The sequence below is a fragment of the Schistocerca piceifrons genome, chromosome 8 (genome assembly GCF_021461385.2).
Source record: "Schistocerca piceifrons isolate TAMUIC-IGC-003096 chromosome 8, iqSchPice1.1, whole genome shotgun sequence".
Classification (NCBI taxonomy): Eukaryota; Metazoa; Arthropoda; class Insecta; order Orthoptera; family Acrididae; genus Schistocerca; species Schistocerca piceifrons.
The window spans coordinates 343,483,044-343,497,063 of NC_060145.1; the positions used below are offsets into that span (position 1 = coordinate 343,483,044).

At 40.3% G+C, this 14,020-nt stretch overlaps 1 protein-coding gene across 1 annotated transcript in view; it reads left to right on the top strand.

Annotated features, from left to right (window-relative positions):
- LOC124712340 (DNA repair protein RAD50-like) overlaps positions 1-14,020 on the top strand; it is a 191,942-nt gene that overhangs the window by 109,334 nt on the left and 68,588 nt on the right. Inside the window, exon 17 of the mRNA XM_047242635.1 lies at positions 9,939-10,108. Coding sequence (XP_047098591.1) covers positions 9,939-10,108 — 170 coding nt within the window. The remainder of the gene's footprint in view (positions 1-9,938; positions 10,109-14,020) is intronic.

Here is a 14,020-nt window from a genome sequence, read left to right on the forward strand (position 1 = left end):
ATTCCAAGAGGAGGAAAGAAGAATGTGTTGGTAATAAAATGGAAGAACGGGAGAAACAGAGATGAAATGCAGGAGGTGGTGGTTTACTTTTGTTACTTTTTTCTATGTGATGTGTTCAGTGATTTTACATAATGCCTCGTTTCAAATATTTATCTGCTCATTAATCAGCTGTTTATTGTGGTTTAACGCTTTGTACAATAAATTGCAGTTGTTTCAAAGAAAATGCCTTTTTTGCATGCTGCACATCGAAATTTTTATTTTTATTTATGCACCCAGATGCGTTTCGCCTTCTGCACATAGAAATTTTTATTTTTATTTATGCACCCAGGCGTGTTTTGCCTTTTTTAGAAGGCGAAACGCGTCTGGGTGCATAAATAAAAATAAAAATTTCAATGTGTAGCATGCAAAAAAGGCATTTTATTTGAAACAACTGCAATTTATATACAGCTGCTGCGAAAATGGCCACTAGAAGGAACGTACTTTGTATAATGTCCTTAAAAAGTGAGATGTCTGTGTGTACTTATGGTTTTCTGTTGTGCTTAGCCAGTAATATTCCTGTTTAAGTTGATCTGCAAATTGAGAGGTTAGTACTGTATTTCAATGCTCTGGTGTGTTCTTTATACTGTCAAAATCATCCTGGTGTAGATTTCGTTTTAGTCCTTGTAATTGAACTGGTAGATATCAGGTTGTTGGTATTAGTCTCATTTTGGTTTTTGAGGTGTGCTCCTCTATTGAATTATTCTTAATGTAGGCAACATTAATCCCTGAGTTTTATTACTATATTTACCTGAGTATAAGACGAACCATTCCGTTTTTTAAGATGTTCTCTGAGACAAAAATTTGTTTTTAACACATCCTGACTAATCCGAACTACTAACTGTTTTATTGATGTAAAGTAACTGCCAAAAAGTCAACATTATGCATCTCTAAACTTTCACCATTTATTAATTGTCTACATTTTGATAACACTAGGAGAAATAAAATACGCAGAAACAAATGGTTTACATTAATTTTCAGACCATTTGCTTTTCTGCCTTTCTTGCATGCTAACGTTGTTGTTTGTGGTATCACTATTTGTAATAGCAGTAATAATAATAATAATAATAATAATAATAATAATAATAATAATAATAATAATAATAATAATAATCATCATCATAATAATAACAATAATCATTCTAATAGCACAGCTGTGGAATTATTAGCTTTTTTTTTTTTTGTCACAAATATTTGGCGGTTTCTTCCAAGTATATTGTTATTTCTGAGGTTGTCATTGTGGTGGTACCTGAGAACACAGCTGTTTTTTTACTGAATACATATCAGATTTGTATTACATACTGATGTGGGGAATGTTACAATGTCTCTTGCTTTCAAACAAATCACTTGCCCACTGCTCTTTCATTGGCTGTGTAGAACCAGCTGTCACTTCCCCTTCCATTCCCATTATACATCATGGCGAGTGTCAGCAACAATGTAGCAAGAAGCACTTAAGTACACCACTGCCCCCTATCTATACTTTTACCATCTCCTGCAGAAATTGGTACTCTTGTTGAATATTTGTCCAACTTTATTCAGTTAGATTCGAACTAAAACTGAACTCAGGCAAACTGCAGTTTAAATGTGGCAGATGTTCAGAAAAATCCAAAGTACGTAGTATAGAATCTCATGGTTGGCAATGCAAAATTTACTTCTCTCTCTAACTCCCTTCGTCACAGTTATCTTAGCTCTCAGCCAAGTTGGTGGCACTATTCGCCTTCCAACCCTTCCATAGTGCTGAGCTTGAACAACTGTGCAAAGCAGACTGCAATATCTTCTAGTGTGCAGGTCATATGTGACAACACCAACTGATACATAAAAAAAGATCACAACTACGATTCTCGAACTTTCTCTTCTCCCACAATCTAGTGTCATCTGTTGTTACTATCTATACAACAGGTTTTTCCACTGTAATTTATTCTCGCGATAACAATTACAGTCAGTTTAATGTGATTTATTTCTTTTGTTAGACATTTCATTCTGGATTAATTTTCCTTCATATTTCAACTGAATATCATCATCATCATCATTATTCTCTAAAGCTGATTAAAAGGTGGTAACGTTTTTACCCGGTGTTCTAATATGTAAGCAGCGACCAAATTTCTCATTTGCTATTTACCTAGTAAATCACTACAGTATCTCATAACGAAATATAATATTGGTTCTGAATGAACTAATGTTTTTCGGAGGACAATATTTCTGATTTTGAATGTTACCTTTATTTAAAATCTGGCATTAATGTTTGGATGTGGTATCCATACATGCATGACAATGTTTTCTGCAAACCTGTTCAGATACAACAAACGATCGTAAGCTGATAGAATTTAATGCTATTTCCTCCTGTGTTTCACAAAATTGTCAAATTTTTAGTCAGAGCAATAGGCTGATGTAGTGGCTAGTTCACAGTTTCTCATGTATCTCATGCACTAGCACCACGCAAGTTAGTACCACATGATTGTTCAAGCAATATCGATGCCGTATCAAGTGCTTTGGTGTATTGGGAAATCTCAAGCGAGTATTGTTGACAGAGCCCTGCTCTTCCAAATTCTTCAAAATAAATCTGCACATCACCTCAGCAACCAAAGTTTCATCCATAAATGTAAGACAGCCTCTATAAATGTGTGACTATCTCTATATGCTCTGCTAAATGATGTAAAAATGTTGACCTCAGCAGCAATAGTTTAATCTGTGAGTATAAGACACCCCTGTATTTTTCAAATGGTGAATTTGGGAGAAACCTTGTCTTATTGGGTAAATATAGTATATTACTATTTATTCACTTTGTAAAGAACCACACTGTAGCTACTGATGGGAGTCACTGTTCCTTTATTAACTGAATGGCCTTAGTCAATAGCGACTTCTGTTTTGGCACAGCCAACCTAGCCAACCATAGTTAGCAGATGAATTCAGCAGGTATTCATACCAGTAAATGAAAGTAGACACAACACACAAAAGTTTGCCAGGATAAGTCTTACTAAATTTCAGGCTGGCCACACTTTTTACTGTACAGGCACTTTCTAGACTCAGAAAGCGGATTTTGCAGTTTGTTCTGCTGTTTTTCAATGTCACAGCATTTTGCAACATTTAGAATCATTTTCCGAATCACAGTACTAACCTCTCAATTTGCAGATCAACTTAAACAGGAATATTACTGGCTAAACACAACAGAAAAACATAAGTACAGAGAGACATTATACAAAGCACGTTTCTCGTAGTGGCCATTTTCTCAGCAGCTGTATAGAAATTGCAGTTGTTTCAAAGAAAATGCCTTTTTTGCACGCTGCACAGCGAAATTTTTATTTTTATTTATGCATCCGCTCTGTGTTTTGTAAAGACAGTAATGCAACAAGTAACCAATATCCATAGCTAAAAATATATTATTTGATCCAGACGGCTTGTAATCATTACAGCTGATGTCTACATCTCTCAGCATACCCCATTCTTCAGTTTTTGCACTAATTACAAGGTTTTTTTTTATGTTTGTTCCACAACTTGATCTTCAGATCTGATGGCTGTCCATGAATACTTACATATTCTTTCTCCTTCTTGTAAAACGTGAGAGTTCGTAGCTGCTCCAGTGCCTGGCTGTTTACCAGAACCCCTCAGTGCAAAGGATTGTCACTGGATGAAATAACTTTTTTCTGTGTCATTTTTCATGTATCACAATTTTATAAATTACAGTATACTGCAAGCACACAATAGAAACCAACCAAAGTTCTCATTGTTTATGTTGACATAAAACAAAGCCAGCAGTGTGGGAGCTTTGGCATCATCACTTGAAACACATGCATCAAGTGCAAAGTTTCAGCTGGCTGAGTATAGGGGTAACCATCCAGTGTGACCTAAAGCACATAAAACAGTTTTAGAAAAAGCAGATACCAGGCTGAGATTCATAGGAAGAACGTTAAGGAAATGTAATTCATCCACATGGCACTGGTTGTGAAGTAGCCATTGAACTTGAGCATGTTAGTTGCTGATCATGGGTACCTAAAATGTTGTGTAGAAATAGCAACAGAGCTGGTATATGACATGGCTGCTTTTGCAGGTTGCCCTACCTCTAATGAGATAGCATAAGCCTTTGAAAGTTCTGGAGTAGGGTTTGTTGTGTAGGAGAATTGGGCAAGTCTTGCTCCCTAGCCTTCCACAGAAATATGACCCCTGTGGAAACAGCTTGTGAGGGGATGTGGCACAAGGGCGGACAAAAATGTTGTGTAAGTTGAATGAGTGGCAAAATACCACTTCAGTAGGTGAGGGAAACATCATGGGTAGGATGTACCTCATTTCTGGGCACAATGATAGATATGGTTCAGTTGTTTTTTTAGGAGTGGTGACAGGGTTAGGGATGTGTGAGGATATAATGTGTGAAATCTGTTTGTGGACTTGATTAGGGGGATGCTGCCTGTCTGTGAAGGCCTTTGTGAGGCCTTCAACATAATGGGCAAGGGAATTCTCATCACTGCAGGTATGCCTTCCATGAATGAATGGCAGGACTAAATGAGAGTTAGTTTTTGATGTGAAATAGATGACTGCTGTCAAAATGCAGGTACTGTTGATGGTTAGCAGGCTTTATGTGACAGAAATATCGATGACGCCGTCTTAGAAGTTGAGGTCAACATGTCAGAAGAGAGCATGTTGAGCTGAGGATCACCGGATGAAGCAGTGTTGAGAATGTGGAGAAATTGGCTCTGGGTCCAGATCTTGCCTGGACCAAGCAAGAGTTTTGGGAGGCTAGGAAGTTTTGCAATAGATGATGCATAAATACATTGACATTGGAAGACACCATGTGTGTGCCCATGCCCATGCCCCAAATTTTAAAAATGAGCTGCACATCTGTCGTTGCTGTATTCATACCGTTATCTAAATCAAGCCCACTAACCGTTGACAATACCTGAATTTTGTCAACTATCATCTCTTCCACACAAACTAACACATTTAGCCTTGTCATTTGTGGATGGCATTTCTGCAGTGATGACAATTCTGTTGCACAGTATGTTGCAGGGTTCACAGAGGACTTCACAGAAAGGCAGCAACTCCCAAATCTAGTCCACAAACAGATTTCACACACCATATCCTTACACACCCCTATCACCACCAGTAATAATTACTTGCAAATGAGCATTCCCCTATTGCCAAATACCATCTCAGACTAAAGCAACTCGGCCATGTCCATCAGGGCTTTGACTTCTCTATCATCGTGCCCAAAAATGGGGGACAACCTACCCATGATCCTTCGCTCTCCTCCTGAAGACCTACATATCCTTGCCCATCCCTACGCCATTCCCACTCTCAACCCCATTCCATATGGCTCACATTCCTGTGGAAGATCCAAGAGCAAGTCATGTTCAATTTGTCTACTCAGCACACCATGCTCCAGTCCTGTCATAGGCTCTAGTATCTCGTCAGTCACCTGCAAAAGCAGCCAAGCCATGCCATGTTGCAATTTCTGCACAGCATATTATGTAGGTATAACCAGCAACCAATTAATCAATAATGAGGATATCCAGCCCAGTTGTCAATTGTGTGGTTATTGCCACAGCATGTTTTGGGACAACATTATACCATTTTCAAGAACAAGGAAACAAGATAAAACAATCCACCTTATACTGGCAGATATATAATGATTACAGATGTCCCGAGTTAAACCTAGTTTTAAAAAAATTATGACATTAAGCCTCATGAAAACATAAAAACAAGCTGCACAGGGAACATTGTTAACTAAAACCATAAAACCTGAATCATCACAAGCCGGTGCATCCACTATCCCCAAGGTACAATTGCAAACTGAAAGCTGCTGCCCTGACCTGCCAGTGATGATATTTACTTGAAGCCTATTACTCAGGACCAAAGATACTACTGTCTCTCATTAAAGCTTTGAGAAATGCCTGTCTGGTCCTAGCGCATTCTAACATAAAATTCCCTTTATGCAGCAGTCTGAATGGAAATAGCATGTGTGAATCATATGTCATTAGGTAAAATACATTGGTGGCTGCTTCTTAAGGAAGACATCATTAAAGGGTGCCCAGAAATGCCCTTTAGACACTGCCACCCTCTGACGCACTTCCCTTCCAAGGCACAACAAATCTCTACCTCCTCTAAATTTGATAGCGACCACCCTTTTGCTTCAGTGCGCGACACCGTCATTCTTTCTGTTATATCTCCCAACAAATGCTGCTCATTCTTGAGATGCTTTGCTACAGCTGACAAGCTATTCTCTCCATTATTATACTTTTTAAATCTAACTTTAGAATTCCTTCCCGTCTACCCTACATATCTCACTTCACAATCCTGTCATTTTACTTCATACACACCTAATTTTCTCATCAATTTCTCACCTGTGTCCATCTTATGCCTCAGCCTCTGTCCTGATTTGTGTCCATCTTGAAAGCAGTTCTAACCCCTTTCTTGCTAAACCACCTCACTAATTCCTGTGACTTGGTCATGCAATATGGCACAACACTATATTTGTCTGGACTTTTATCATCTTGCTGGTTACCATGCTTAGCTGCTACATCCAAACGACTTTCTACCACTATTTGTCTAAGGGTTTTCATTTCCTCATTCTTGTTTTCCAGACTTAGAGGTGTGGAATTAGCCCTGTGCACCACATTTTTGAAAAGTGCTATTCATTTTTGTTGGGGGTTCCATGAGGACTTACTATTAACTGCCCCTGTGAACTTGAGCCTCCTAAAAATTCCTGTCTTGATTGTATTGGTCCTCAGGTCCAGATAATTTAAGACTCCATGTTGTTCATGCTCTACTATAAAAACTATGCCCTTATGCATATTATTGAAGTCATTCAACAACTCATTTATTTCTTCCTTGGACCTCTGATAGACTATGAAAATATCAACAACATATCTCCTGTACATCTGCACTTTGTCACTGTATTTAACATTTGCCTTTAAAAAAGCTGTTTCATACTTGTTCGAGATGATGTTTACCATCTACCCTGCTAGTGCACATCCCACTGCTAAAACTTTATCCTGTACATAAAACTTACCATTGAACTTTTAACTCAGGACGTCTGTAATTCCTATATGTCTGCCAGTATAAGGAGGATAGTTCTATATGGTTTCTTTGTTATTAGCACTTGAAAATAGTATAATGTTGTCCCGAAACATATTGTGGTAAAATAATCACACAATTGGCAACTGAATATCCTCAATATTGCTTGAACAACAGTTGTATGACGGCTTCACATCAGTTATCCAGTGACCAGTTGTGCACTAGAATGAATGGTCACCTTCAAACTGTGGCCAAGAATAGAGTTGACTACTCAGTAACAGACCATGCTGCTAGAGTTCAGTATTTGCTTCACAACCTGTGCCATTTTGACCCTTCACTACCTCCTTACTACCCCCTCCCCCACCAACACCAGCTCTTCTGAACCACACAGATGGAAGTCATCCTTGCAACACATCCTTCACTTCCATAATCCTCCTGGCCACAATTGATTCCTCCATCCTGTCACCTTCTCCCAAACCACTCCTGCATGTCATTGTCATCGTGTGCTGCACAAACCCACTACCTTCAGTGTCCATGTGTTCCATTCCTATTTTGCAGCTCTGTGACCTCCTACTAAGACATCAGATACCCTTTCCCAGCTCCACCTGCTTCTCCCTTTTTTTGCCCTCTAACCACACCACCCGACACAACCTCTCCATCCAGTCTACCTGCCAAACTGCTTTCTTGACATTGTGTGTCCAGCTGCTCGGAGTGGCCGCGCAGTTTGCAGCTGCACAGGTGTGTGGGGGCGGGGGAGAGGTGCAGCTGTAAGTGTAATCTAGCTCATTAACCTTTTCGCAGGTCGTGGAATGTATTTCTTTACTGTGTTGATATAAATGTGTTGTACCATTTCTGTACACTCTTGGCATCTAGTAGTAGTCCGCTGCATGAAGGGTAAGGGAAGTATACGTGCTACCAAATGACGTTATTTTAAAGGCCATTAGGAAGTATGCATACCACTAAAGTAGTTTCTGCGCAATACATGTTCACAGGTCTTTGTCTAGTGGCTAGCTTTGCTGCCTCTGGATCACGGGGCCTCGGGTTTGATTCTTGGCCAGGTTGGGGGTTTTCCCTGCCCAGGGACTGGACCATTTCATCGTCATCATCATCGTTGTTCATGACTGTGGCTAGATTGGATTGCAAAAAAAAAATGGACTGTGTCAAAATTGGGACTTTGTACAAGTGCTGATGACCACGCAGTCAAGCGTCCCACAAACCAATCATCATCATCATCATCATCATCATCATCATCCATGAGACACAGGAAGTATACTTACCACAAAATTAATATATCTTTTGGAGACTTGGGGAAACATACTTATGACCAACTTAGTGGTTTTACACAATGTTCATGATAATATGTCTTACCCCCTCTGGATGTGCCTGACATTGTGCTAGTACACTGCAGCAGGTGTATCAAAAAATCTGCTATAGCAATCGGTTTCTTTTTGTCATGAGTTCACTACTTTGAAGTTGAAACATATTGTTTGTTTCTGCAGTACATATTATTGTGACTTCTATCAGCAGTCTTTGTTATAACACAAAAACTGAGCACTTTATCCACCATCCGAAAGGGCATGATCATTGTCTTGTAGGAAAAAGATGGAAGCATTTCAGCAACGGCACAGTAAGTGGTCCGTGTGCCACCGTGGTGAAAGAATACATGCATGGCAAAATGGTGCTATCCAAAACAGGCACCAAGATAGTTGTGGACTGTAGTGATGGGTAAAAAATGGCTGCAGAATAGACATGCAACTGTTAAACTACTGACAGCCTAAATAAATCTGTCTCTCCAATAACCACTCAGCAAACATTGTTGCACACAGGCCTCTGCAGCAGGTGTATACTCGTGCATCCATTCTGACCACTGTTCATTTGGGACAACAGCTGGAATCTGCTCGCTTATGCTGCAACTGGACTTCCACTGAGTGGTGACTGATGGCCTTTTCAGATGAGTCACTTGTATGCTCCATCGGACAGATGGCCATTGGCATGCACGGCATGAAATACCTGAAAGCAAATGCCCTGCATGAATTATGGTTTGGGGAATGTTTTCATGGCATTCCCTAGGTTATCTTTTCATGCTGGAAGGCACAGTGGATCAACACAAGTATGCATCTGTCCTTGGAAACCATTTCAACCCCTACATGCAATTTTTGATTCCTCGTCGTGATAGCATCTATCAGCAGGACAATCCAATGTGTCACATGGCTCAAGGTGTATGTACTTGGTTTGAATAACTGCAAGATGAGTTTACCATACTCCCCTGGCCACCAAACTCCACTTATTTAAACCCATCAAGACTCTGTGGAGCCACATTGATCGGGCTGTTCGCTCCATGGTTCCTCAACTGAGAAACCTATCGCAGCTGGCCATGAAATTGGAGTCGGCATGGCCTGGCCGTGAGTTGTGCATGGATAGCTAAATGCTAAGGGAACTGCTCGCGATAAGAGGGAAATGCGGTTTGAGTCCTGGTCTGAAAAAAATTTTCATTGTCGTCCTTCCATTCTACAGCTGATGGTTGGCCATATTCACAATTACAAATACATTTAATGTATTCATTGACTCAAGCTTAATTACTCCAGTTGACCTTAGGTAAATAGAATAACATCTTCCTAAACATAAGCTGTTAAAAACTGCACCTCTTGTTCAACTTTTTAATGTGTCGATTCTGGTTTAGGTAGCCACCTTGCTGTGCACACAGAAATTTTAAACATTTTCGTAAACATGGGACGATTCTATCGAGGAGGGATTTAAGAATACATTGACATTATAGTGGAAACTGATGAAATGATGGTGAAAGTGTCTTGCAGAATTATGATGTTATTGGCTAGCATTCAGACTATTCTAGGCCATATAAATGATACTGAACCTCCAACATTTTTTGGCTGTAACAGGATCGTCACGCTCCATGGAGGAAGCCCTGGCAGAGCAGGAGGAGCTTCGAGCACAAGTCAGTGCTATTCAGCGTGCACTCCACATGAAGCAGGAGTCACTGAGAAGGCATTCAGAGAGAGTCAACCAGCTGAGGGAGCGCAAAAATGTACTTATGGAAAAGAAATTGAAGGTTTGTTCTTCGGCCATTGAACTTTACTCACACATCTAAAATGTGCATCTTCTCTTAGATTCTAGTAGGTGTATGCATTATGAGGGTAACTTCAAAGTTATACGCACTATAAGATATAACTGAAGAAAATAATTTATTTTACAAAATAACTTTACAGGTCTTCAATATAATCTCAGTTCTTGCTTATGACAGCTTCTGAACATTAGCAACTTCTGTATTCCGGATAAGAAACCTTCATTGTTGAGCTGCCTGGTAACTTGGCTGACCTCTCCGAAAGCTTCATCAGTTGTATCAAAACATTTTCCGTGGAGTTGTTCCATCGATTTGGTAAAAAAAAAACAAAGTCTGATGGGCTCATATCACGACTGAATCGTGGGTGGGAAGTATTTCCCATCTGTATTTGTCGAACGTTTCTGCCACCGATGTGGCAAAATGGTGTCTTGCATTATCACACAAAATGAGGACACCAGCTGCAAGCATGTCGGGCCTTCTTTGAAAAATTTTCAGGTGCAAAACATGTTGCAGAAACAGCTCGTAGTATGCACCTGTTACAGGCGTCCCCTGGGGCACTCTGTTTGTAGCTATGACTCCATTCACACCATACACAAAGATCATCATCATCATTTTCACCCTTAATTGTTGGCAGCAGAATTTTTCGAGTGTCAACAATTGGAACTTTTCCATTGTGATGACTGAGACTTAAGTTCTGGCTCAAAATCTCATAACCAGGTTTGATCGGCTGCAACAATCCTGATTGGAAACTGTTTTCTTTCTGTTCCATAATTGAAACAGTTCTCCTGCAATTCTTTTTTCGACCTACTTCCTGCTCTTCACTCAGATCATGCTGAACCAATCTGACAGTAACTTTCCCGTCTTCATCTTCTCAGTCATGAGACTGTAAACTAAAATGACAGACATTCAGGCCTCGCATGAAATTTCACCGTAAGTTTTTTGTTGATCCTCTCTCAAAATATAATTAACAATCACTTGAGAGGTATAGCGTGTTGCAGTTGATGGCCTTCCACTAATTGGTTTCTCCTCAGTGCTTACCCGACCTTAACAGAAAAGAGCAGACCACTGTGATACTTTGCTTTGACCCACCACACTATTCCCACACACCTCTCTCAAAGCATTGTTCATTTATGTTGGTTCTTTCCACTTAGGGATACAGTTTTGATGTAGGAATACTGGTCACTATTTCTAATCTGACCTGACTCTGTTTCAACTTCCACTTTAAAACTGAATTACTCAAAACACAACCACGTAAGCTAGTAAACACATGTACAACTGTCACACACAAAATCTCACTTACAACTGACACTTTTTCAACTTGATCATGCCACCTTTAACGGTTGTGCATGTACAGTGTGCCGAACTTTTGGAACGACCTTCGTAAATAGCATTCTCTACTGTATATGGGCTGCTTTTCATTTTAGTTTATAAAATTAGGCCATGTTGGTGCTGTATCCTTATATTGTATAGTTCTGCATCTTTCAAAATAGTACTGCTGTGAAGAAGGCACTGGACTCGTGTTCTGAAGGAGCAAGGTACAAATCACCCTCTGGTGTTGGCATGATTTCCCTGTATTTAATGACCTCCACATTGTCAAGATACTAGTTTTTAATCTCACTTATCTGCAGTGTATCAGAAAATGATATTATGAAGTTGAAAACAAATGATGACTTACAACTTCAAGAATTGATGTTGATGTCCACATTCAGACACTGACGGGGCAAAAAGATCGCAACACCAAGAATGAGTTGCGCGATGTAAACAAAAGTAGGTAGACATGTTTCTACATCTGAAAGATGATGTCTATTCAAATTTCACATCAGTCACATAAGAGTGGCACTAGTAGCGCCACTATGAGAATGCAAATCAGTTTTGCTTTAAATACACGATGTAACAGTAGTGAACATTAATTACTTTTTACATTGGACATGGTGAGTTAAGATTAGTCCATAATGTCTTTAAGGCCTCACTGAGTTTGTGTAATAGGACTACTAGGAGCTGGATATTCCTTGTGTGATATTGCAGAAAGACTTGGCAGGAATGTAGCCACTGTACATGATTGCTGGCACTGGTGGTTACAAGAATGTGTGGGCGCAAGGTGGCCAGGCTCTGAATGACCACATGGCACTACCGAGGGGGGAGACCATCGTGTTCAGTGTATGGCTCTGTTGTATCATACTGCATCTGCAGCAGCAAGTGACGCAATGAACTGTTACAAATCGATTACTTCAAGGACAGCTCAGAGTCAAATGCCCTGCAATGTGCTCTCCACTGATCCCAAGCCACCACCATATGCAACTTCAGTGGTGTCAAGCAAGAGCTCATCGGAGGGCAAAGTGGAGGTCTGTTGTGTTTTCTGATGAAATCTGGTTCTGCCTTGATGCTAGTGATAGGCATATGTTGGACAAGGAAGAGGCCAGTTGAGGACATGCACCCAACATATCTGCATGTGAGACACACTTGACCTACAGCTTGAGTTATGGTGTGAGGTGTGATTACGTATGACAGTAGGAGCACTCTCGTGGTTATCCCACGCATCTTGAATGCAAAATTGTATGTCGTTCTGGTGGTTCGACCTGTTATCCTGCCATTCGTGAGCAGCATTCCATGGATTGTTTTCCAACAGGATAACACTCACCTCTATACCGCTGTTGTAATCCAACATACTCAACAGAGTGTCAACGTCTTGCCTTGGCCTGTTCAATCCCCAGATCTTTCTCAATTCGAGCACATTTGGGACATCATTGAATGATAACTCCAGTGTCGTCCACAAACGGCGTTAACCATCCCTGTATTGACCGATCAAGTGCAATAGGCATGCAACTCCACCCCAAAAACTGATATGCAGTACCTGTACAACACAATGCATGCACATCTATGTGCTTGCATTCAACATTTTGGTAGTTACATCAGTTATTAATGTACCAGCATTTCACATTTGCAACAGCTTATGTTGCACTTAGATTTATCTGTGATCTTGAAACATTAATCACCTAAGTATGTTACCTAGAAAAATGTATTCCTGAAATTTCTTCATTCTACATTAAAATATATAGGTTGCCACTCTCCATAAAGGTGATAAGCCGAGCCACAGACAGGCACAATGGAAAGGCGCCTCATTTTTAGCTTCCGGCCAAGGCATTCTTCAGCAAAGAAAAAAAACACAAACACACACACACACACACACACACACACACACACACACACACACACACACACACACACACACACATATACACATTCACACAAGCAAGCACATCTCACGTATACGTGACCACAATCTCCGACACCTCAGACCGGAATGCATTCTGGTCCAAAGTGCCAGAGAAGGCATTCGCGCGCGCGCGCTTGCATGTGTGCGTGTGTGTGCGCGCGCGTGTGTGTGTGTGTGTGTGTGTGTGTGTGTGTGTGTGTGTGTGTGTTGGTCATATGTCCCATCAGATTACGGAAGGATAGGGAAGGGAATCGAGCATGCCCTTTTGAAAGAACCATCCTGGCATTTGCCTGGGGTGATTTAGGCAAACTACGGAAATCATGGGTTTGAACCATTGTCCTCCCCAGTGCTAACCCACTGTGTTATCTACTGCGCCACCTCTCTCAGTCATCGTGAGTGGCAACTTATTTTTTTCCTTACTCTCTTGAAACTGCATCTTTGAGGTTTTGGGCGTCCAGATGAATAACCAACTGAAATCACACAAATGTTCTGTGAATTTTGTAAGAAAAGAGTGCTGTACTTTTTTTCCTGTACATAACACATTTTGTAAAATGTGCAGTGGAAGAACATTTAGTCCTTCCTGAAAGTGTTAGGCAGAAAGTGTAATGTGAATTTATATCTTTCTTCCTGCATTTGGAGGTGGAAAATGCTGCAACAATCCATACTGAATTTGTGGAAGTGTATGG